Source organism: Moschus berezovskii, chromosome 15 (assembly GCF_049115385.1).
Source record: "Moschus berezovskii isolate FMDL1 chromosome 15, NW_MosBer_1.0, whole genome shotgun sequence".
Classification (NCBI taxonomy): domain Eukaryota; kingdom Metazoa; phylum Chordata; class Mammalia; order Artiodactyla; family Moschidae; genus Moschus; species Moschus berezovskii.
The window spans coordinates 23,270,271-23,296,403 of record NC_142474.1 but is presented as its reverse complement, the minus strand read 5'-3'; the positions used below and the strand labels follow the sequence as shown (position 1 = coordinate 23,296,403).

Below are 26,133 nucleotides of genomic sequence, written 5' to 3'. Positions count from 1 at the left end.
GGACTATACAGTCCGCGGAATCTCCAGGTCAGAATACTGGAGTGGGTACCCTATCCCTTCTCCAGTGGATCTTCCCGACCTAGGAATTGAACCAGGATCTCCTGCATTGCAGGCGGATTCTTTACCAGCTGAGCTACCGGTGATTCTGAATGTATTCAAAAGATATGAAAGACAGTTAAATTCTCATCTTCTGTAGCAAGAATTCAATGGATAACACCTGAAACTGAAAAAAGAAATAAGTAGCAATGTAAGTAAGCATATCTCTTACATTAATAGTTAGAGAGGTAGAATCCAAAGAAACAAGTGGTTTTGTCTCTGTGGAAGAGGCAAGAAATGGAGAAAGGGAAATGGGTGACTCCTATTTTTATTATAGTTTTTTATTCAAAGTTGACACTTAAAATCACATGGATGAACATTTTGGGGTTGTTTTTCGTTTAAATAAATTCAATTTTTAAATCGTGTGGTTGTATGACTTTGATGACAATTTAAACTAGATATAAAAAAAGAGAGAAGCAGTGGGGTAAGAACTGGATCTGGGGATTAACAGTTTCCTGCTTAAGAGTTTCTATAACAAACCCAGAAAACAGGACCTCGTATAAGGCTGTCTAGGAGACATGAGTTTGATTCCTTTGGTTGGGAGGATCCCCTGGAGGAGGAAATGGCAACCCACGCCAGTAGTCTTACCTGAAAAATCCCATGGACAAAGAAGTCTGGCAGGCTACAGTCCCTAGGGACGCAAAGAGCCAGACACAACTGAGCAAATGAGCATGCATGTAACGCTGTCTACCCCTCCATCTCTCTCTCTTTTTTTGGCCATGTTGGGTCTTTGTTGCTGCCCAAGGGCTTTCTCTATTTGCGGCCAATAGGAACTACGCTTTGTGTGGTGTGTGGGCTTCCCATTGCAGTGGCTTCTCTTGTTGCAGAGCATGGGCTCCAGAGTGCAGGCTCAGTGGTGTGGCCCAGGAGCTCATAACTGCAGCCTGCAGACCCTAGAGAGTGTAGGCTTCCGTAGTTGTGACACAGGGGCTTAGCTGCTCCGTGGCATGTGATAGCTTCCCAGAACAGGTATCGAGCCTGTGTCCCCTGTATTGGCAGGCTGATTTCTTTCTACCGCACCACCAGGGAAGTCCTACCCCCCAGTTTTTCATTTGAGAGATTCAAAGAAATACAATATGCCTTTGTATGTATATTAATGAATGTCCAGGAGGCATGGAGCTAATTACAAGGCTATATGCAAGCTAATATATAATCTCAACACCTGCTCATGTTAGCTATATAACTGGAATTGGATGAATGACTTCAACAGCCTGAGCGTCCCCAACCATAAAATAAAAGTGATGGCAGTATCTTCCTCTTAGGTTACTTGAAAGGAATAGGTGTGGTAGTAGGTGCATACCTGGCACATAGTAGGTCCAGGTTCTGCCCCAATGTTTGCTTCCTTACCCACTTCTTCTACTGGAGTTTGGTTAGGTATACTAAGAGACACACACAGAAGTCAGCCAAAAGCATTTTAATAAAACCCAGGAATCAGCTGAGGACAGGCTCAGGGCAACGTTATCTTCATTTTTGTGCCCTCGGCTTCAAGCCTTAATTAACTGCGGCGATGTATTTGGCTGAAACTTGGGCTTCACACAGCAGAGTTTACCACTCAGGCAGAAAACATAGACTTTTTCATTCCTGGAACATGTGTCACGGCAGTTGCCATGAAGATTCCAGCATTTTTCAGTGCTGCCTGATACAAAGAGAAAAAAAAGAAGGAAGCCAGGATCAGTCCTGTGGGGAAATAAATCCTGGCTTGAAAGGACGAACAGCCAGGCAGAAAAGGAGGACCACTGAAAATGGGGGCATCACCTCTAGATTTACAGAGTGGTGTTAGAGTCTCACACTCTTTCTGGGCACCCCATTCCAATCCCAGCCCACCCCCAGTGGTCCTTCTCTTTGAGTCAGTGGGTTATAATGATTAGGAGCATGGACTCTTGGAACTCATACAGCTGGATTTGAAATCTGTCTACAACACAAGCCAACTGGAAGACCTCAAGCAGGTTATTTCACTTCTCAGATCATCCACTTCTCTTTTCTAAAAAGGAGATATAGCACTTGTCTCAAGCTATTGTCGGGATTAAGTGAAATAGTGCATAAAAATACAAGCATTAAATAAATTTAGATGTAACATTACAGAACCTCAGAAAGAGTCACAAGTTTTAAAAACTATTTTATAAGTAAAGATTAAACTAGAAGGAACATATGATCAAAAAATGCAAGAGATTATGGCTTAAAATAAATACAGGATGATAAAGAGGATTTCTTAATCAAAAAGAAAGAGATAAAAAGGAATAAATGTCACAAATATTCACGACAAACAAAAAAATTTCAACATACAAATAGTAGGAACTACCAGAGAAGAAAACAAAATCAAGGGAATGGAAAAAATACTACAAACTAGGTTCAATAAATGTTCCTAAATAGAAAATGACTTGAAAGCATGTACTGCAGAAGATATTAAGAAGAGGTGGCAAGAATACACAGAACTGTGCAAAAAAGATCTTCACGAAGAAGATAATCACGATGGTGTGATCACTCACCTGGAGCCAGACATCTTGGAATGTGAAGTCAAGTGGGCCTTAGAGAGCATCACGACGAACAAAGCTAGTGGAGGTGATGGAATTCCAATTGAGCTATTTCAAATCCTGAAAGATGATGCTGTGAAAGTGCTGCACTCAATATGCCAGCAAATTTGGAAAACTCAGCAGTGGCCCCAGGACTGGAAAAGGTCAGTCTTCATTCCAATCCCAAAGAAAGGCAATGCCAAAGAATGCTCAAACTACTGTACAACTGCACTCATCTCACACACTAGTAAAGTCATGCTCAAAATTCTCCAAGCCAGGCTTCAGCAATATGTGAACCGTGAACTCCCAGATGTTCAAGCAGGTTTTAGAAAAGGCAGAGGCACCAGAGATCAAATTGCCAACATCCGCTGGATCATGGAGAAAGCAAGAGAGTTCCAGAAAAACATCTATTTCTGCTTCATTGACTATGCCAAAGCCTTTGACTGTGTGGATCACAATAAACTGTGGAACATTCTGAAAGAGATGGGAATCCCAGACCACCTGACCTGTCTCTTGAGAAACCTGTATGCAGGTCAGGAAGCAACAGTTAGAACTGGACATGGAACAACAGACTGGTTCCAAATAGGAAAAGGAGTACGTCAAGGTTGTATATTGTCACCCTGCTTATTTAACTTATATGCAGAGTACATCATGAGAAATGCTGGGCTGGAAGAAGCACAAGCTGGAATCAAGATTGCTGGGAGAAATATCAATAACCTCAGATAAGCAGACGACACTACCCTTAAGGCAGAAAGTGAAGAGGAACTCAAAAGCCTCTTGATGAAAGTGAAAGGGGAGAGTGAAAAGGTTGGTTTGAAGCTCAACATTCAGAAAACGAAGATCCTGGCATCTGGTCCCATCACTTCATGGGAAATAGATGGGGAAACAGTGGAAACAGTGTCAGACTTTATTTTTTTGGACTCCAAAATCACTGCAGATGCTGACTGCAGCCAAGAAATTAAAAGACGCTTACTCCTTGGAAGGAAAGTTATGACCAACCTAGATAGCATATTAAAAAGCAAAGACATTACTTTGCCAACAAAGGTGCGTCTAGTCAAGGCTATGGTTTTTCCCGTGGTCATGTATGGATGTGAGAGTTGGACTGTGAAGAAAGTTGATCGCCAAAGAATTGATGCTTTTGAACTGTGGTGCTGAAGAAGATTCTTGAGAGTCCCTTGCACTGCAAGGAAATCCAACAAGTCCATTCTAAAGGAGATCAATCCTGGGTGTTCATTGGAAGGACTGATGCTAAAGCTGAAACTCCAATACCTTGGCGACCTCAAGCGACGAGTTGACTCACTGGAAAAGACTCTGATGCTGGGAGGGATTGGGGGTGGGAGGAGACGGGGACGACAGAGAATGAGATGGATGGATGGCATCACCGACTCGATGGACATGGGTTTGAGTGAACTCCGGGAGTTGGTGATGGACAGGGAGGCCTGGCGTGCTGTAGTTCATGGGGTCGCAAAGAGTCGGACACGACTGAGCGACTGAACTGAACTGAACTGCAAAATTATACAGCATACATGAAAATATTGACCCAAGACAAGATACATTCTCCTAAAATTACTGGACAAAAGGAAACAAAGTTTTGGGCATTTAGGCCCCTAAAATATAAGATGACATAAAGGAAAAAAAAAATTAAACTGTACTTGGACTTTGAGCAATGCTTTATCCCAGAAAAAAATGGTGTCATATTTTCAAGATATTAATAAAAGAAAAGTGTTATAATCAAAAAACTAACTTCTAAATACAAAGGATGAAAACAAACTTGTATCAACATACTGAAACGTGTAGTGGATATATGTTCTGACAATATAGAGACACCACAATTTAAAAATGGGAGAATACTGGTGACAGTCTATGCACAAATTTTGACTAGTTTGAGTACTAGTCTGGTACTGTTGATTTTGTTATACAGAATACATAAACTATTGTATATGTGATGAGGGTGACATGAACTGAGTAATTATGGAATACTCTAACTCTATCATCCTCTGTGATCTTGAAAACCAAGATGCTCAATACAAGGAAAAAATACTGGTTTCAACAGATATGAATGGAAAAAGAAACGTGGTACATAGAAAAAATGGAATAGTACTCAGTGAAATTTTGCCATTTACAACAACATGGAATGACTTGGATGGTATTATGCCAAGTAAAATTATAAACCTAAAAAATAAAACAAACCAGTGAATATAACAACCACACACACACAAAAAAAAAAACAGACTTACATATAGAGAATAAACTACCACTGGGAAAGGGGACCAAGGAGGGCAAGATGGAGGTAGGTGATTAAGAGGCACAAACTACTATATATAAAAAAATAAGCTACAAGCTTACAGTGTATACCACAGGGAATATGGTCAATATTTTATAACAACTTTAAAAGGAATATAACCTTTAAAGACTGTGAATCACTATGTCATACACCTGAAACATATATAATATTGTACATCAACTATACTTCAATTTTTAAAAATCTGATGTGGTATAGAAATTGTTCTGAATTTGTGCTCTGTATTTGAATTGGAAGTACCAGTATAAACCCACAAGTATTTTATTTTCTAAGTATGTGGACAGATGGATGGATAAAAATTTTTCCAGTTCTAATGAAAGAAAAAAAGGTAAGAAATGTTGACCAACCAATATAAATTAGTGTTCTTAGGGCTCATATTGTAGTCTAAAAATATCATTTCCCACTAAAATAAAAGAAACCAATACCTTGGCAATGTGACTTTTTCCAGTTCTAGTCAAGACATTGTATGATGAGCCTAAAACTATTCTATCATGCCCAGAGCCAAATGGAAGTAATTCCCATGGGTCAAGAATAGAGAACTTTGTGCTTTAACAGGAATAATTGCAATAGATTGGAACTGTGGCTTAGAACCATGAGTCCAAAATAATATTTAGGAGAAACAAATTGTTTGTCCTCAAAGGTTAACAGAAAATGAATTCATTAACTTGCAAACTGAAAAGCAAAGACAGAATCAAGCATTTGTCCCTCTTCTCCCCTCTGAACTCTCACAATTACAAGGTAACCAAATAGCAGATGAAGAGAAGCATCTCTTTTATAAGCAGTTCAGCTAATAAAAAAATGTTCTTCCCAGCATATCTGCATGGCTAACCCTCTCACTTCCTCCATGTCTTTGTTCTAATTTGTTTCAGTGGGGTATTCCCTTACATCCCTTCTTAAATTCTACATCTCCCTCCTCTGATGCTTGCTATCCATTTCCTTGCTTACTCTGTTTATTGCCTCCCCACAGAGAATGTAAACTCCAAGAGGATGGAGATTTTGGGTGGATGGTTGGTTGGTGGGTGGGTTCACTGCTCTATCTCCAGCACTTATCACATTGCCTGACAAATGGAATGAACTCTACAATATTTATTGAAAAAGTGAATTCTTTAACTAAGTAATGGCAAAGCTGCTGGCGCCTAAATCCAGCTGCCATCAAGGGAAGTAGAAAGGGAAAGAGGAAAAGGAGAAAAAACACTGAAAGACTAAACATTTACCCAAAGCAGAATGAATTAATCCAAGAGACTGTTTCTCAAACCAGAAAAGAAGGATAAAATTGTATGCTGAGTTTACCTATGGCCCCTGGGGCCTTTCTAACCTCCAACTTTCTCACCAACAGAATGAAAGTTCCTGGGAAAACTCTCATGAGTCATAAAAAATAGAAAAGATACAGTTGTTGCACACAAAAATTTCAGTGTATTCAATGTTGAACCCTAAACTTAATAATTTTTGTTGCTGTTTCAGTCACTAAGTTGTGTCCGACTCTTTTAGGACCCCATGGACTGTAGCCCGCCAGGCTCTTCTGTCCTTGGGATTTCCCAGACAAGAATACTAGAGTGGGTTGCCATTTCTTTCTCCCCACCCAGGGACTGAACCTGCATCTCCTGCATTGGCAGGTGGGTTCTTTAATGGCAGGTGGGTTCTTTACCACTGAGCCACCAGGGAAGCTCAAAGTGACTAAATTGGAACTAGTAAATGATGAAGCCGGTTCTCACTAACCCAGGATTTGGAGATTCTTCTCTCCTCGTCAGGTGACGCTGTTTACTGTACGTGTCTACCATGAGCAGACACGGGTGCGGGTCCAGACTGCTCTTAAGCAACCCCCCCACATCCTGACACTGTGGAAGGTTAAAGAGATAACTGGAGGGCAGTGGGAGTAGAAACTTAAGTCCATTTAAAAGGAAGGTTTGCCCTCCAGTATCAGGGCTGGCACAGAAAGGCAACAGTAATCATGAGATTCAACCTCACTTAAGGCAGATGTGATTAGTGCAAATCCAAGTGGTTTCAGGGACACTGAGAGAAAAGATCACTATCGGCTTCCTTCTTTCCTGCTTCCCATGTCCTCCGCCACCACTCCTCACACATCTGACCCCCTGCCCTTGACCCCTGGAGCTGACCAAAGAGAAGGGATTTGGGGGCATTGAGGAAAAATTCTGGAGGTTACAGTTGTTGTCTAAGACCTGGCACCTCTCACTGGCAAAGATGAGCATTTAAGTGCCAAATCCCTTCTTATGTGGGTTTGAAAAATTAAACAGTTCCATTGGCTGCACAACAAAATTTCAGTGTGTTTGATGTTGATCCCTCAACCTCATTATTTCAAATTGATAAATAATAAGTACACTGAAATTCAGAGGAGTCAAGTAGCACACTATTAAATAGTGGGGTGGGGTCTCACTCAGAAACTAGGGGCTTTTTCCTCTTCCCCCAGATCAATGGTGTTTCAGATTTCTGCCTGCCAGCCCATTCTCCCAAGCCCTGGAGTGTCCCAACCAAGATCCACTCTCCACCCCTCCATCTCTCCCCAGAAAAGGCCTAGGTTACCTGGAATGACCTGGGATGAGAGGACCAGTGCAGCCAAAGTTAGCAAAAAAGTCTTCATGACTTCAGGGAGCCCAGGAGGTAGTTTCAGTTCTGGGGAAGAGACACCAAATGAAGAAGAGTTCTAGACTCTCTGCTCCTTCTAATCAACTAGAACACGTGTCACAGACACGTGCTCTCAGCTGCCCACGGGTACAGTTGGCCCTGGAACATCCTGTCTCCCTCAGGCTTCTCAGTTACTATCCCAATGCTCGTGCATCCACCTTCGGACCACACACCCCTGAGCTGATATGCCTCCCTTTATCTACTTCCACCTTTTAAGGGACAGCAGAGGGAAATCACACAAGCCAGAGGGATTTTTAAAAATAGATCTCAGCCCTTGTTATAACTCAGTCTACAATTTTCCAAGTCTCCATGTTACACACTGAAAAAAATGAGTAGCCTTTATTAAGTTCTATAAAGTACCTCATTATCTGTCCTGCTGCTGCTGCTGCTAAGTCACTTCAGTTGTGTCCGACTCTGTGCGACCCCATAGACGGAAGCCCACCAGGCTCCCCCGTCCCTGGAATTCTCCAGGCAAGAACACTGGAGTGGGTTGCCATTCCCTTCTCCAATGTGTGAAAGTGGAAAGTGAAAAGTGAAAGTGAAGTCGCTCAGTCGTGTCCGACCCTTAGCGACCCCACGGACTGCAGCCCACCAGGCTGCTCCATCCATGGGATTTTCTAGGCAAGAGTACTGGAGTGGCTTGCCAGAGATCCACTATTATCATGTTTTAGTGTAAGTTGAGCAAACTCTTTTCTTCAAATGTAATTTTCCAGTTTGGCAGTGGAGGAGTAGAAAAGGAAAAATATTCATTCAGACTTTCACTGAATGAATTTCAGTCTCCTCTTTCACCCCCATCAAGAGGTTCCGCTTCACTTTCTGCCATTAGAGTGGTATCATCTGTATATCTGAGGTTGATATTTCTCCTGACAATTTTTTTTTCAGTTTTAAAACCAATCTTTATTTTGAATTGGTAATGTATATAGAGGGTAGAGAGTTTGAAAAGTATAAAAAGATAAATACACCAAAATGTAAATCTCCCTTCCACTCCCTTTCCCAGAGACCCATTTCTTTCTGGAAACAGCCATTGTTACAAGTTTATTATGTATGGATCTAAAAATGAAGTAATAATAATAGCCTTCATCTGTTGAATATTCAACTCTGCACCAAGAGTTGAATATTCCTCACAAAAATCATATGAGGTAACTATAATTATTTTCACTTCATAAATAAGAAAACAGAGTCTCCTGACAATCTTGACTCCTGCTTATGATTCATCCAGCCTGGTATTTCACATGATGTACTCTACATAGAGATTAAATCAGCAGGGTAAGAGTATACAACTATTGTACTCCCTTCCTAATTCTGAACCAATTTATGCTCCATGTCCAGTTGTAACTGTTGCTTCTTGACCAGTACACAGGTTTCTCAGGAGACAGATAAGATAGTCTGGTATTCCCATCTCTTTAAGAATTTTCCACAGTGTATTGTGATCTACACAGTCAAAGACACAATTGTAGGGTAGTTTCAATATTCTTTGGCATTGTCCTTCTTTGGGACTGGAATGAAAACTGACCTTTTCCAGACCTATGGTCACTGCTGAGATTTTCAAATTTGCTGATATACTAGGAACAGCACTTTAAGAACATCATCTGTTAGGATTTTAAATAGCTCAGCTGGAATTCTGTCAATTCCATTAACTTTGTTCACAGTAATGCTACCCAAAGCCCACTTGACTTCACACTCCAGAACGTCTGGCTCTAGGTGAGTGACCACACCAGCATGCTTATCTGAGTCATTAAGTCCTTCCTTGTGTAGTTCTTCTGTGTATTCTTGCAACTTCTTAATCTCTTCTGCTTTTGTTAGGTCCTTACTGTTTCTGTCCTTTATTGTGCCCAGCCATGAAATGTTCCCTTGACAGCTCCAACTTTCTTGAAGAGACCTTTACTCTTTCCCATTCCATCACTATCCTCTATTTCTTTGCACTGTTCATTTAAGAAGGCCTTCTTATCTCTCCTCGCTCTCCTCTGGAACTCGGCGTTCAGTTGGTATATTGTTCCCTTTCTCCCTTACCTCTAGCTTCTCTTCTTTCCTCAGCTATTTGTAAAGCTTCCTTAGACAATCACTTTGTCTTCTTGTATTTCTTTTTCTTTGGGATAGTTTTGGTCACTGCTTCCTGTACAATGTTACAAATCTACATCCATAGTTCTTCAAGCACTCTGTCTACCAGATCTAATCCCTTGAATCGACTTGTCACCTCTGCTGTATAAACCTAAGGGATTTGATTTAGGTCATCCCTGAATGGCCTAGTGGTTTTCCCTACTTTCTTCAATTTAAACCTGAATTTTGCAATAAGGAGTTCATGATCTGAGCCACAATCAGCTCCAGGTCTTATTTTTACTGACTGTATAGAGCTTCTCCATCTTTGGCTGCAAAGAACATAATCAATCTGTTTTGGCATTGATCATCTGATAATGTCCATGTGTAGAGTCGTCTCTTGGATGATTGGTAGAGGGTGTTTGCTATAACCATCATGTTTTCTTGACAAAACTCTATTAGTCTTGGCCTTGTTTCACTTTTCCAAAGCCAAACTTGCCTGTTACTCCCAGTATCTCTTGACTTCACTCCAATTCCCTATGATGAAAAGGACACCTTTTTTGGTGTTAGTTCTAGAAGGTGTTGTAGGTCTTCATAGAACTGGTCAACTTCAGCTTCTTCAGCATTAGTGGCTGGGACATAGACTTGGATTACTGTGATACTGAATGTTTTGCCTTGGAAATGAACCAAGATCATTCTGTCATTTTTGAGGTTGCAACCAAGTACTTGCATTTTAGACTTCTGTTGACTATGAAAGCTATTCCATTTCTCCTAAGGGATTCTTGCCCACCATAAGATATATATTGGTCATCTGAATTAAATTCACCCATTCCTGTCTGTGTTAGTTCATTGATTACTAAACTATCAATGCTCAGTATTACCACCTCCTGAAACTCTGACATTCCCAGGTAAGCCCAGTCTTAAAGTGACAGATATGAGCAGAAAACCATAGAGTCTTTCCAGAAGAAGCCCCAGGCATTGTTATTACATGCTTTTTTCTGTACATTTTGGGATTAATTAAATGATTTTTTAATGTCATGATCATTAACAATTAATCAGAAGTTACTCTGTTTTAAGTATTCTTCTAAGAACTTTATATATTTTACTCATTTAATCTTTTTAACAATTCAGTGAGCTATGTAACAGTAAGTCTTTTTATCCATGAAAACCTTAAGTCAGTAGAGGCTAAGTTATTTATACAATTTCAGAAAGCTAACAATTTGAAGGTTAGGCACTCAACCTAAATCTATCTAACTTAAAAATTCATGATCCTGGAATAGTATACAGCAGGGGCTTGATAAATTCAATATAAAGTCACATAAGTGACACAAAGGAGCCAATTAAAAGAAAATTGATAAGAATATTTCAGGTGAAGAGCATAGCAAGTACAAGCAGATATAGTGTGCTCAATGGAAAGAATAAAGGCTAGTATGGCTGAAGAATAGGGCATGAGTGGGAACTGATATGAGAGAAAGCCAGAGAGCTACATAGCAACTGGATCAGATAAGTCAAGGAGAAGAGTTTGAATTTTATCCAAAACTGCAAAGTTATTAACAGAAAATCACAGAGTCAGGACTGTATGTTTTCAGCTCTGCCTCCTCCACCTTCCACACCAAAATTCTCCATGTGTCCAGGCACTTTAGACAATAGGGTCTCTTCTCTCAGGGAGGACAGCATCCAACAGATACATTTCTGCCCCATTCCCTAGCCACCAGAATAGAAAACTGCATTTTGCAATTTTCTTTTTTTTTTTTTTTTACAAATTGTTGAGTAGAAACAAAATTGCATATATTTAATGCATACAATGTGATGAGTTTGAACATAAGCATTTGGTGCTGTTTTTATAGCCCAAACTAGGATAAAATTACATTTCGCAATTCTTTTCCCTGTATGGAACCAAGTTAGGCTTTGCCACAAACTCTTTTCTCTCTTTTCTTTTTCTTTCTTTCCTTTTTTTTTTTTTTTTTTTGCATGATACTGGGGTGTTGGAAATGAAACAGCATCCCTGTGTTCTGAAGGCTGTCACTGGTTAGAGGCAGTAAGGGGTGTCTGCAAGTTTCAGTCTGTCTTCATTGTTCTTTGCTATACGTCAACTCTCCTTCCCAACTGCCAGCCCTTCTGACCAAACTGACCCAGGTTCAGGCCCAAAACTAAACACCTCTCTATGAACTCAACAAAGGCCCATATAGTCAAAGCTATGGTTTTCCCAGTAGTCATGTATAGATGTGAGAGTTGGACCATAAAGAAAGCTGAGCATCGAAGAACTTACGCTTTTAAATTGTGGTGCTGAAGAAAACTCTTGAGAGTCCCTTGGATTTCAAGATCAAGACAGTTCATCATAAAGGAAGTCAACTGTGAATATTCACTGGAAGGGCTGTTGCTGAAGCTCCAATACCGTGGCCACTTGATGCCAAGAGCCAACTCATTGGAAAAGACCCTGATGCTGGGAAGGACTGAAGGCAAAAGGAAAAGGGGGCAGCAGAGGATGAGATGGTTAGATAGCATCACCGACTCAATGGACATAAGTTGGAGCAAACTCAGGGAGGTAGTGGACGACAGAGAAGCCTGGCGTGCTACAGTCTATGCGGTCACAAAGAGTTAGACAAAACTAAGCAACTGAACAACAAATGAATTCAAATAGGCAGTAGTTTTGAAGAGCAAGTGACCTTTCACAGGCTTCTGCACCAGCTCTTTCAGCGACCCCAGAGAGCTCTTTACTTTTCCAGCTCTTCCCACAATTGAATAGTCTCATCCTTGTAATAAATTCCTTAGCCCATAATGCTGATAGCAGTACTGCTGCTTCCCTAATTGAGTTTTAACTAACATATGTTTGAAAAGATGAGCTTCCTTAACAGAAATGAAGGGATTCCCAAGTGATTCAGTGATAAAGAATCCGCATGCCAATGCAAGAGACACAGGAGATGCAGGTTCTATCTCTGGGTCAGGAAGATCCCCCCGGAGGAGGAAATGGTAACCTACTCCAATATTCTTGCCTGGAGAATCCCATAAACAGAGGAGCCTGGCAGGCTACAGTCCTTGGGGTCACAAAGAGTCAGAAATGACTGAGTATACACATGCAACAGAAATCAGCAACAATCATGGATTTCTAGGCCTTAGGCACTGAATCCTTCCTAGCTACTGTCTCTTCTTCATCTTAAAGGTTTTAGAAAGAGTTGTTTACACTTACTGATCTCCTTCCTTCACTTACTTTTCAGTCTTCAACCTCCTCAATCTGTTTTCTGTCCCTACAAAAATGGTTTTCAATGTTGTCTTGGAAGCCACTATTGTTTAGTCGCTAAGTCATGTCCTACTCTTTGCAACCTCATGGACTGTAGCCCACCAGGCTCTTCTGTCCATGGGATCATGCTTTTATACCCTTGACATCTGTGTCAAATAGGGTCCAGTCAAGAAATGGAAGTCATATAGCATACTTATTGTATGGAATCAGTTACATTGCTGTTGGAAGGCAGAAACAGCAAAAAAAAAAAGACCCTGAGGAAACAGGTATTAGTAACCACAGATTTTTCCATTAGTCATGTACGGATGCGAGAGTTGGGCCATAAAGAAGGCTAAGTGCGGAAAAATTGAGGCTTTTGAATTGTGGTGCTGGAGAAGACTCTTGAGAGATCAAACCAGTCAATCCTAAAGGAAATCAGCTCCGAATATTCACTGGAAGTACTGATCCTGAAGTTCCAATACTCTGACCACCTGATGCAAAGAGCCAACTCATTGAAAAAGACCTTAATCCTGGGGAAGACTGAAAGCAACGGAAGAAGCGGGCAGCAGAGGATGAGATGGTTAGATAGCATTACTGACTGAATGCACATGAATTCCAGCAAACTCTGGGAGATAGTGGAGGACAGGGAAGCCTGGCGTGCTGCAGTCCATGGGATCGCCGCAAGAAGTTGGACACGACTGAGCGACTGAACAACAGCAGCCAGAGAATGCAGCTACTACCCTTAGGTAGCCGTAACTGAGGGAAGAGAATGGATTTTCAAACCCTAAGAGTTCAGAGGAGGGACCTCCCCACTACAATAGCTGGTTCTTGGACCTCTGAGGACGGGGCACAGCCTGGCCCCCGGAAGGCCTGACCACAAGGGTAGCCCTGAGATGGCAGGGGGCTAGGGCTGCTAATACTGGTGAGAGGGCACAGCCAGACTCCTGCTGGAAGCTGCATCTCTTCCTTCCATTCTCCTGCCGATTTTAGCCCCAGTTACGGAGATCCAACCAGTCCATTCTAAGGGAGATCGATCCTGGGTGTTCATTGGAAGGACTGATGCTGAAGCTGAAACTGCAATACTTTGGCCACCTCATGCGACGAGTTGACTCGCTGGAAAAGACTCTGATGCTGGGAAAGGTTGGGGGCGGGAGGAGAAGGGGACGACCGAGAATGAGATGGCTGGATGGCATCACCGACTCTGTGGACATGAGTTTGAGTGAACTCCCGGAGTTGGTGATGGACAGGGAGGCCTGGCGTGCTGTGATTCATGGGGTCGCGGAGAGTTGGACACGACTGAGCGACTGAACTGAACTGAACAGTATATTTCTCATGCTCAACACCAACAGAAGCCTCTGTACAGATTTCCCTTTGCCTGGAAAGCCACGTGGGCTCATCCACCTGGCGTTTTGGTCTTTGTTTCTCAAAACACGGTTCACTGCCATCTTCTCTACGAAATCTTCCCTGACCTTCTGGGTTCCGCGTACGTAGCGCCCCCTGGTGGTCCCTTGATTGGCAGTCGAACCCTATCGCGTGACCTAAATGGGAAAAGCAAGCTCGCCAGCTCAGGGCGTGTGGGGGCCGTGCCCGCGGGCGGCGGAGGGCACGTGCGGGTGACATCTGTTCCGGTTAGAGCAAAGGAGAGGGAGCCAGAGAGGCCAGAGCACTCCACCATTAGCTTTGCCATCGCATCACACTGCCAAGCTGCTTTGCCATTGCCGCTTCCCTTGGCCACTTGGAGCCATGAAGCTCCTCTCGCTGATTCTGGCCGGACTGCTGCTCTTGTCCCAGCTCACTCCAGGTAACCTGGACCTCTTCAGGGGAGGGGCACAGGGTGCCGAGAGAGATCTGTACACAGAATCCCACGGGTGGAGAGGATGGGCTGCTGGGCCTCGGGCGGTCACCTTGTGGAGGAGGAGCCCTCCCTGGCGGCCAGGCAGCAGATCTAGGTACCAACTACAACATGGAGAACTTCTTGCTCAGTCACCCCGTCCTGCTGTCCCAGGGAGCATGCTCAGGTGGGTTAGCGTGTGAAGAAGAATGCATAGAATGAGTAGGAGAAGCAGGAGGAGGATACCCAATAGTGGCCATGTCACAAAATAGGCCCCAGAATGATCTAGGCTGCATACAAACTGCAACCACCTTAAGGAGAAAGCAAAGCTTATCTTTAACTTGTTACCATCTCTGTGCCAGTCCCTGTATTAGGAAGCTAGGACCACAGAGATAAATGGCATGGCCTGGGAGAGATTCAGACTTCCCAGATGGCGCAGTGGTAAGGAACCCGCCTGCCAGTGCAGAAGAGGTAAGAGCCTCGGGTTCGATCCCTGAGTGGGAGAGATCCCCTGGAGGAGGCCATGGCAACCCACTCCAGTATTCTTGCCTGGAGAATCCCATGGACAGAGGAGCCTGGAGGGCTGCAGCCCATGGGGTCGCAGAGTCGGTCATGACTGAAGCAACTGAGCACCCACACTGGGAGGCACTCACTGGGAGACATATGAAATAGCGTTTACCCAGAGTGTCGTGAGTGAGCTGTGTTAGAGGGGATCTGTGGTCCTGAGGTGCACAAGGGAGGGACCAGCCCAGGCTGAGAGCCAGGAGAGTTCTCCTGGAGGGATACTCTGAGTCCTGAAAAGTGGGTGGAGATTAGAAGGGGAGGGAGAAGAGGTGGAAAAGGAAGGGTGTCCCGGTCGGAAGTCAGCTAATAACAAAGGTCCGGATATGGGAGACAGCACCATGCCTTCAGGAAACTCGCCCACAATGGAAGGGTGGGTTAAGGGTGTGGCAAGGGGTAAGACCGAAAGTGTTAATCACTCAATAGTGTCCGACTCTTTGCGACCCCATGGACTGTAGTCCATCAGGGTCCTCTGTCCATGGGATTATCCAGGCAAGAATACAGTAGTGGGTAGCCATTCCTTTATCCAGGAGATCTTCCCAACTCAGGGATTGAACCCAGCTTTCCTGCATTGCAGGTAAATTCTTTACTGTCTGAGTCACCAGGGAAGCCCAGATCCTGGGTTAAGGGTGTGGCAAGGGTTAAGACTGCAGAAGCAGTCAAGGTCCAGGTCTTGATGAGCCTTGACTGCCAGGTGAGGTGCCGTGGAAAAGCTTAAGCAAAAATGGGCTATTCCACCAACTCTAGCATCACTGTCTGGCCCCTCTTGCTCAACAGACAGAAACTTCTGCTCAGCCAAGGCTTTCACCTCACCTGTCCACAGGGCTGAAATGTATAAATTTCCTTACCTCAGCCCTTGTACCTGCCTGTGGCAAATGCCTGAAATACTACTTAGCTGGGGATAGACAGGAAAGCCCCAGAACCTGGGTTAAGCACTGCTCAATCATTATCTAACTCTGTGACCTCCAGTAAGCAGCTCAGCAGCTCAGAGTTTCAACGTCCCCATTTCTCAATCTGCTACAACAAAGGCATGTGTATAGTAACATCAGTTTGAGGGAACAACATTGAACACACTGAAATTTTGGTATGCAAAAAGAGAAAGTGTAGCTTCTTCATTTTATGTAACTCATTTCAATTTTCCCAGGAAATTCCATCCTGCTGATGCAACGGTGCGGGAGAGGGGTGGTGGAAGGCACTAAGGGACTGTGCCTAAACTCCACAGTTAAATAAATGCTCATCAGTTCTGGTTTAAAACAGTTTCAAGTTAATTCAGTCTCTTTTGAATAAATATTTAGTCTTTGAGAATTTCTCCTTCTGTTTCCTTTCTGTTTCTGAGGATAGCACCTGGATCTAGAAGTTAACTAGATGTCATGATTTAATTTATTGGCTCATTCAATAAACGTGAAAGTCGTTCAGTCATGTCTGACTCTTTGTGACCCCATGGACTGTGCAGTCCATGGAATTCTCCAGACCAGAATACTGGAGTGGGTAGCCTTTCCCTTCTCCAGGGGATCTTCCCAACATGGGGACTGAACCCAGGTCTCCCACATTGTGGACGGATTCTTTACCAGCTGAGCCACAAGGGAAGCCCAAGAATACTGGAGTGGGTAACCTATCCCTTCTCCAGGGGATCTTCCTGACCCAGAAATCGAACCAGGGTCTCCTGCATTGCAGGCGGATTCTTTACCAACTGAGCTGTCAATAAACATGTTGAACAAATTTCATATTCCAGGCTCTGTGATAGGTGCAGGAGGTAGTGCAGTGAGAACAAAACAAGGTAAGCAAAGTCTTTAGCCTCTTGGAGTTTGCATTCTGTTGAGAGAAGCAGAAATTTTTTTAAATAAGTGAAACATATGAAATGTCAGGTGGTGAGTATGATGAGCAGAGTAGGTGGGAAAGGGGATAGCAAATACCACAGGGATGTAAATTTGCTGTTTTAAAGGGGTGCTCATGGAATGGCTCACCCTGACCTGAGGGAGAATAAGAGGTGATCCCTATGGATTTATGGAGAATATTCAAGCTGGTGGGAATGTGAAGTGCAAAGGCCCTGGGGCAGGCCCATGAGGGGGTAGGGCCCAGTGCTGGACCTTCACTGACTTCTGCGGCAAGGTGCCTCGTTGTGTGTGATCCATGACTGAGGAAACTTCTTGGTCCTGTTGAGAGCCCCACTGACTCAGCCCTTCATCTCAGTCAAATCTTCCATCCAATCCCTAGGTTTAGGCTGTTCACACACAGCCCCTCTCGCTCCCTTTCTGCACAGGGGTCTACTGCTGGCAGGTCTCTCAGGTTCTCAGCTCATTACCCATTCTCCTATTTCCACTGGAGACAAGAGGGAACTCATTACTTTCTGCTGTAGGAGAGGAGAGGGAGATGCTCAACCACTTCCCTCAGGCATTTCTAATCTAATCCCCATCCAGATGGCACCATAATGTGTTGATGCTGTTAGCAATTTCCCTGGGCTACCCTCTGAGGGCAGAAAGTAAACGCCCTCTTCTCTAGTAGTTTCTCCAGGCCAACCTGGGTGTTTGTAACAAGAGATTCTCTTGCCCCCTGCCTTTCTCACATGACTTATCTCTACTTCTTAAGTGTTCAGGTTAACCAGCAGGCCCTAGTCCGGGGGCCCAGTAGGGGGGCGGGGGGCTTTGCCTCTAGCTTGCTGGTAGGTCCTTCATTGTCCTGGCTGGCAGAAACAAGATGTGGGCTCTGGTGGAGCTCTAAGGCCTCCTGCTGCTGCTGCAAAATTAGATTTAAGTGCCCCAGTTTCCTCTAAGGAGAATATTTCCTCTTCTTTCTATTGGATGTGGTGGTGGTAAAGGAGATTGAATGGAAGTTGCTTTGGCCAGACCCTCAGCCTTTGCCTCCTGTGGCTTGAGATGAGATGGTTTTATCTGAATCCACCAGGCTCAGCTAGTAATATATAAAGGAGTTCTTTGAAATTTGGAAACCCCTGACCCTTCTAAATACATTAGGTTCTTAAAGGTGTTGTCTTGCTATAAACTACAACAACTCATCTCATTTAAGCTGAGCAATGAACTTTGTCATTCTGTTGTTTACCATTCCCCCAAAGGCCAGAAACTCTGCCCAATTCTGCTTTTCAGCAACCAAAGGGTCTCATGATTAAAGGAGGATGAAGTATGTATCACTTTAATATTTTTTTTAATTTTTAAGTTAGGTTAATTGTGAAATTCAGGAGATATGTATAAAGCCCAAGAACCCAGCAGAGATTAGATTTAGGTGGGGTATGTCACATCCTTTTCCATTATACCTCCTCATAGCACCCAGAGTTCCTCCTTTATAATTTTCAGCCTAAGTCTAGTCAATCAAATATCTGGGCAGCTATTTCTTTAATAGTTGTTGCTCGTCTCCCCTCCCCCACTTGAATGGAAGGTCTCTGAGGGCAGCTGTCTGTCTCTAACTTGTTTGTAACTGTATCTCCAGTGTACAGGCTTCTCAGTCTACGTGTGTATTTCCCTTGGATAGACATCTAGAAAGGAAATTGTGGGTCAAGACTGCACCATCTGAAAATGTGCCAAGTAGCCTCCAGAGAGGCTGAAACAAAGGATATGAGACCATCTTTCCTCTCACTCTCAACAACAGTTCATCTTGACATTCTTGAATCAAAATTTCAGATTTTATTGTTAAATTGTGGAGAGGAGTGCCTTACCTTTTTTGTAAAATAAAACACAGAATTACACATGGGCCTAGTAGTTCTGGGGCTTCCCTGGTGGCTCAGCCAGTAAAGAATCTGCCTGCAATGCAGGAAACCTGGGTTCAGTCCTTGGGCTGGGAAGGTCCCCTGGAGAAAGAAATGGCAAGCCACTCCAGTATTCTTGCCTAGGAAATCCCATGAACAGAGGAGCCTGAAGGGCTACAGTCTGCAGGGTCACAAGCGTTGGACACAACTGAGCAACTAACACTTTCACTGTTTCACTTTCCAGTAGTTACGGCGCATGGGTTTAGCTGCTCCGTGGCGTGTGAGAGCCTCCCTGACCAGGGATCGAACCAGCATCCCCTGTGTTGCAAGATTGACCACCTGACCACCAAAGAAGCCCTTGAATTATAGTTTTGTCTGGGTATATGCCCAGTTGAAAAATGGGCAGAGGACCTTAATAGACATTTCTCCAAAGAAGACATACAGGTGGCCAGTAGGCACATGAAAAGATTCTCAACATCACTAATTATTGGAGAAATGCAAATCAAAACTACAGTGAGGGGACTTCCCTGGTGATCCAGTGGTAAAGACTCTGTCCTTCCATTGCATGGAGCCCAGGTTCAATTCCTGATTTGGGAACAAAGATCCCACAGGTGTGGCCAAAAGAGAGCTACAGTGAGGTACCACCTCACACAAATCAGAACGGCCATCATTAAAAAGTCTGTAAATAATAAATGCTGGAGAATATATTGAGAAAAGGGAACCTTCCTACACTGTTGAGCTTCCCAGGTGGCTCAGTGGTAAAGAATCTCCCTGCAATGCTGGAGACACAGGAGATGTGGGTTTGATCCCTGGGTGGGCAAGATCCCTGGAGAAGGGCATGGCAACCCACTCCAGTGTTCTTGTTTGGAGAATCCTATGGACAGGGGAGCCTGATGGGCTACAGTCCATGGGGTTGCAAAGAGTTGGACTTTATTGAAGCAACTTAGAACGTGCGCAGACCTACACTATTGGTGGGATTGTAAGTTGGTGCAGTCACTATAGAGAACAATATGGAGGTTCCTTGGTAAACTAAAAATAGAATTATTATATGATCCAGAAATACAATTGGTTTTTATATATTAATCTTACATCCTACAGCCTTGCTAAACTCAATAGGTTTCACAGCTTTTGGGAGGATTTTATACATAGATGATCATGTCATCTTTAAACAGTAGTAGTTTTATGTCTCCTTTTAAAATCTGTTTTTAATTCATTAGTAAGTATGATAGTATCTGCAGAATTTTCACAGATGTTGGTAATCAGGTATTATGAATTCTGTCAAATGCTTTTTCTGCATCTATTGAAGTGATCATATGATTGGGTGAGGTGGGAGGGTTACTCTGCTGATGTGGTGAATTATTAATATAGTGATTGATTTTTCAAATGTTGAACTGACCTTTACATTTTGGGACTGATTCACATTTATTATGATGTATTATCCTTTTTATACATTTTTGGATTCAGTTTATATTTTGTTAGGAATTTTCACATCTGGTTTGTGAGGGATGTTAGTCTGTAAGGGTTTTTACATCTAAGTTCATAAGGGATATAAGTCTAGTTTTATTTTCTTGGAATGTCTTTGGCTTGGGTGTCAGGGTAATGCTGAAAGACTTTGAAAAAAATTGGTATTATTTCTTTCTAAATGCTTGGTATTCATAGAATTCACCAATGAAGCCATCTCAACCTAGAGTTTTCGTATTACATACAAATTCAATTTCTTTCAAAAAATTAAGGGCTTTAGAGTTATGTATTTCTTCATGTATGAACTTCAGTAGTTTGTGTTTTTCAAATAATTTGTCTAATTCGTGTAAGTTGTTCTATTTATAGTCATGAAGTTTTCTCTGTTATGACCTTATTAACATTGAAATATCCTTAGAATCTATAATGAAATCCTCTCTTTCTTTCTTTTTCTTTTTTGGCCACCCTGCACTGCTTGTGGCATGTTAGTTCCCAACCAGGGATCACACCCCCACCCTCTGCGGAGAAAGCATGGAGGCCTAACCACTGGACAGCCAGGGAATTCCCCTCTCTTTCATTCCTGATAATAAACAATTTATTTCTTCTTTTTTGCTTTCTTCCTGGTCAGCCTGCCTGGCTAGAAATTTAGAAATTTTTTTATGTTTTCAAGAAACCAGCTTTCAGTTTTAATTTGTCTATTATTTTTCTGAGGTTTCCAAGGTGATACTAGTGGTATCCAGTGGAATCCAGGACGCCACCTACCAATATAAGAGACACAGGAGACCTGGGTTCAGTCCCTGGGTCAGGAAGATCCCCTGGAGTAGGAAATGGAACCCCAAATTTCCTATTTTATTTACTTTTGCTCCAATCTTAATAATTTTTTCTTCTACTTAATTTACTCTTGTTTTCTCACTTAATTTGCTCTTCTTTTTCTCACTTAAGATATAAAGCATTGATGGTTTATTTAAGACCATTCTGTCTAAAGTACACATTTTAAACTGCAAATTTCCCTCTAATTACTACTTAATCTCAGTTCCACAAATATTTTTATGTATTGTACTTTTAATTAGTCAATTCAAACTTTTCTAATTTCTCTTTTGGTTTCTCTTTCACCCATTAGTTATTTACCAGTACATTGTTCGATTTCCTAGTATTTGTGAATTTTCCAGACGCATATCTACTATTAATTTTTAGTTAATTCTACTGTGGACAGACATACACCTATATAAGACCTCAATTCTTTTTTTAAAAATCTTTTTATTTTATATTGGAGTGTAGACAATTAACAATGTTGTGATAGTTTCAGGTGGACAGCAAAGGGACTCAGCCATATCCATACATGTATCCATTCTCCCCCCAAACTCCCCTCCCATCCAGGCTGCTACATAACATTGAGCAGAATTCCCTGTGCTGTATAGTAGGACTTTGTTGGTTATCCATTTTAAATATAGCAGAGTGTACATGTTGATCCCAAACTCCCTATCTTTTCCCCCATTCTTCTTTCCCCCGCCCAAACCATAAGTTCATTCTCTAAAAGACTTCTATCCTTTTATTTTTATTGAGATCCTGTATGGTATATCTTGGTAAATATTCTGTGGACTCTTGGAAAAAAATCTCTGTTTTTCTGTTGTTGGGTAGAGTGGTCTATAAATATCTATTAAGTTGGTTGATAAACTCATCAGTTCAAATATTCTGTGTCTTGTATTAAATTGTTCTATCAACTATTGATAGAGGAATGTTGAAAACTGAGATTATCATTATGAATTTGTCTATTTCTCCTTTCAGTTCTTTCAGCTTTTTGTTTCATGTATTTTCAAGCTCTGTTATTTGGTGCATTTGATTGAGGATTAATGTCTTTTTGATAAGCTGAGATTGTCATCATGAAATAACCTTTTTATACTTAGAAGTTTAGTTAGTTCTGAAGTCTACTTTTTAAATCTTAATATAGCTAGTATATTAATAATACTCCAGCTTATCTTTGATTAGTGATTTCATGATTTTTTTTCCTTTTACTATTAACATAACTACGTCTCTCCATTTAGAATGAATTTCTTGTGGACAGTATGTAATAGATCTTGCTTTTTCATCCAATCAGACAATTTCTGCCTTTTAATTGAGACGTTCAGACTATTTGTGCTTAATAGAATTATCAATATGGTTGCATTTAACCTACCATCTTTCTGTTTGTTTTCTATCTGCCTATCCTTTCTTTGTTTACTTTGTCTTCTTTTAGATTACCTGAGTCTTTTTATGATTCAAATTTTTATCTACCGTTGCCTTATTAATTGTACCTTTTTCTTTAAATCATTGCTCAAAGGCTGGGCTTCCCATGTGGCTCAGTGGTAAAGAATTTGCCTGCTAAGCTGGAGAAACGGATTTGATCCCTGGGTCAGGAAGCTCTCCTGGAGAAGGACATGGCAACCCACTCCAGTATTCTTGCTCTAAGGTTTATTTTTTCACATTTGGCAAGTGTTTACTGAGCCTTGCTCTGCATAGGCACAGACCTGAAAGAAAGTGAAAGTGTTGATCGCTCAGTCATGTCCGACTCCTTGCGACCCCACGGACTGTAGCCCACCAAGCTCCTCTGTCCATGGGATTCTTCAATCAAGAATATTGGAATAAGTTGCCATTTCCTCCTCTAGGGGATCTTTCTTACCTAGGGATCAAACCTACATCTCCTGCGTCTCTTGCATTGGCAGGCAGGTATATATATGATCAAACACTACTCAGCCATAAAAAAAGAATGAAATAATGTCATTTGCATCAACATGAGTGGACATAGAGATTATCATTCTAAATGAAATGTCATATAGAGAAAGATTAATATCATATGCTATCACTTAATGTGGAATCTAAACTATGATCCAAATGAACTTATTTATAAAACAGAAATAGACTCGCAGATATAGAAAGCAAACTTATGGTTACCAAAGGGGAAAGACGGGTAAGGGAGAGATAAATTAGGAGGTTGGGATTAGCATATACACTATTATATATATAAAATAGATAACCAACAAGGACCTGCTGTATAGCAAAGGGAAATATATGCAATATTTTGTAATAACCTACAAGGGAGAGAATCTGAAAAGAAATATATTTATGAAAAGTGAAAGTGAAGTCACTCAGTCGTGTTTGACTCTTTGTGATCCCATGGACTGTAGTCTACCAGGCTCCTCCTTCCATGGGATTTTCCAGCAAGAGTACCGGAGTGAGTTGCCATTTCCTTCTCCAGAGGATCTTTCCCACCCATGGATCGAACCCAGGTCTCCTGCATTGCAGGCAGATGCTTTACCCTCTAAGCCACCAAGGAAGCCCCAATATATATGTGTACATACATATATATATATATCACAGTTCTGTATACCTGAAACTAACATAATATTGTAAATTAACTATACTTCAGTTTTTTTTTCAACTATGATGTTTATTACACTACTAAAGATTTACTGGGCTTCCCTGGTGGCTCAGTGATAAGGAATCTGCCTGCCAATGCAGAACACGTGGGTTCAATCCCTGGGTCAGGAAGATCCGCTGAAGGAGGAAATGGCAACCCACTCCAGTATTCTTGCCTGGGAAGTCCCATAGACAGTGGAGCCTGGTGGGCTACATTCCATAGGGTTGAAAAAAAGTCAGATATGACTTAGCAACTAAACAACAACAAAGATTTTCTAGGCACACAGGGAAATAAGAAAACACGACTGAGAACCAGTATAAACAACAGAGCGCAGAAGCAGATCCATGAAACATCTGGATTCAACTGTACTTCAGTTTTTTTTAATTAAAAACAAAAAATATGGATGAACCTTGAAAATAAGTGAATAAGTGAAAGAAGTCAGACGTAAAATGCTACATATTATGTGATCCCATTGATATATATAATATAGATAAATATCTATAAAATATAGATAAATAAAATATCTATATAGATATAAAATATATATATTAGGTAGATCTATAGAGAAGATGGCAAACTGGTCATTGCCCACGGATGAAGAGAGGGGAAATGGGAATAGTTAACAGGTGCAGGGTTTCTGTTTGGGATGATTTAAAAGTTCTGGAACTGGGTGGTGATGATGGTTGCACAACATTGTGACTTTACGTAATGCCACTGAACTGTACACCTTAAAATACTTAAACTGATAAGCTTTATGTTATTTGTATTTTACCACAACTTTTAGAAAGAGAGAGAAGGAAAAAAGAGAAAGAAGGACCAGGGTGAAAGTCAAAGGACACTGAGCACCCTCTATCACATCGGTTTTAATCTTTTTACAGACCTTTCAAACCCAGAATCTACTTCTTCTTAGGGCTGACACTGTCTCTGTTCTTTCTTTTCAGGTGGCACCATAAAATGCTGGAATTTTCATGGCAAGTGCCGCCAGAAATGCTTCAAGAAGGAAAAGGTCTATGTTTACTGCACAAATAATAAACTGTGCTGTGTGAAGTCCAGGTACCTGCCAAAAAACTTACCATGGCAAATCTAAGTTCCTTGAAGCCCAAAGTTATCAAAGGCAGATGAAGCTACCCTGAGTCTGACCCCAGTAGATTCTTGAACTCTATCAATAAACATCTCTGGCTGATCCCTGTGTTTGCCTGTTAGTCTACCCAATGGTTCTCAGAAGGTCCTCTTTCAGGTGGTCCATTTAAGTCAAAACCATTTCATTATATTTCACAAGCACCCAGTGGAATTTTCTGAAATCTACACGATATACAATAACACCATTATTCTGGCAGTTAGTGAAAGGTTCAGTTCAGTTCAGTCGCTCAGTCGTGTCTGACTCTCCGCGACCCCATGAATCACAGCACACCAGGCCTCCCTGTCCATCACCAACTCCCGGAGTTCACTCAAACTCATGTCCACAGAGTCGGTGATGCCATCCAGCCATCTCATTCTCTGTCGTCCCCTTCTCCTCCCACCCCCAATCCCTCCCAGCATCAGAGTCTTTTCCAGTGAGTCAACTCATCGCATGAGGTGGCCAATCATCTAATAAATCATTGCTTTAACCTATATGGAAATACAACAAGAACTAAAAGCATTTTTGTTGTCTGCAGGATCTGGGAGTCCCAAGACTGGGGTCCTAGGGCTAGTAGTGCCCACCCACTATTGAGTGGAGCAAGATCCCAGAGTCACTGGATGCAGGGCTCTCAGGGTCCCAGAGCTAGTGCTAGTGCACTGGTGCGCAGGGTTGGGTCCAGGCCCTCTGGTGGACAGAGCCAGGTTCCAAGGCATCTGTGAGCTCAGGGAATCTTGGAGCAGTTATGCCTGCTGGGGTGGGGGTGGTGGGGTGGGGCTGTGTCCCTCCCAGCTATTTGCTTGACCTGAGGTGTCCCAGTTGTTCAGTTGTCCAGTCGTGTCCAACTTTTTGCAACCCCATGGACTGCAGCACGCCAGGCCTCCCTGTCCCTCACCATCTCCCGAAGTCTACCCAAGTTCATATTCATTGCATCAGCGATGCTATCCAGCCATCTTATCCTCTGATGCCCTTTTCTCCTTCTGGACACTGAGGTGTCCCAGGACTAGTGCCAAAAGGCTAGTGGGGAATCAGGTCCCCTGGAACTGTAAAGATAGAGGGAGGATTCTTACCAGCACTAGTGTCCACAGACACCAGTGTCCGTGTCCCAGGGTAAGCTCCAGTTGCCTCCCACTTCTCCAGGAAGCTCTCCAAGATCAGCAGGTGGGTCTGATCAGCAGACGGGTCCCAGAGCATGCGCCCTTTAAAACTGGAGTCTCTATTTCCCACAGTGCTCTGGCTATCCCCAAAGTAAGCCCCACTGACCTTCAGAGCCAAACAT

General features: G+C 42.4%; 2 protein-coding genes across 2 annotated transcripts; one reads left to right on the top strand and one right to left on the bottom strand.

The window, feature by feature from the left end:
- Positions 1 to 1,527: 1,527 nt before the first annotated feature.
- Positions 1,528 to 7,539, bottom strand: LOC148775385 (beta-defensin 36-like). Its single transcript, XM_088844381.1, has 2 exons — positions 7,447 to 7,539; positions 1,528 to 1,732 (listed from the first exon to the last, which is right to left on the bottom strand). Exons 1-2 carry the CDS (start codon positions 7,502 to 7,504, stop codon positions 1,581 to 1,583), a joined length of 210 nt encoding a protein of 69 aa, XP_088700507.1. The 5' UTR covers positions 7,505 to 7,539; the 3' UTR covers positions 1,528 to 1,580.
- A 7,003-nt stretch (positions 7,540 to 14,542) lies between these two features.
- Positions 14,543 to 24,824, top strand: DEFB123 (defensin beta 123). Its single transcript, XM_088843643.1, has 2 exons — positions 14,543 to 14,600; positions 24,679 to 24,824. Exons 1-2 carry the CDS (start codon positions 14,543 to 14,545, stop codon positions 24,822 to 24,824), a joined length of 204 nt encoding a protein of 67 aa, XP_088699769.1.
- Positions 24,825 to 26,133: the final 1,309 nt, after the last annotated feature.

Bases quoted from the DNA above. Each gene is read 5' to 3' on its own strand.
- LOC148775385 (XM_088844381.1), bottom strand. From the start codon at position 7,504: ATGAAGACTTTTTTGCTAACTTTGGCTGCACTGGTCCTCTCATCCCAG. The intron at 1,733-7,446 runs GTAACCTAGGCC...TCTTTGTATCAG, and splicing joins CTCATCCCAGGTCATTCCAG to GCAGCACTGAAAAATGCTGG.
- DEFB123 (XM_088843643.1), top strand. From the start codon at position 14,543: ATGAAGCTCCTCTCGCTGATTCTGGCCGGACTGCTGCTCTTGTCCCAG. The intron at 14,601-24,678 runs GTAACCTGGACC...CTTTCTTTTCAG, and splicing joins CTTGTCCCAGCTCACTCCAG to GTGGCACCATAAAATGCTGG.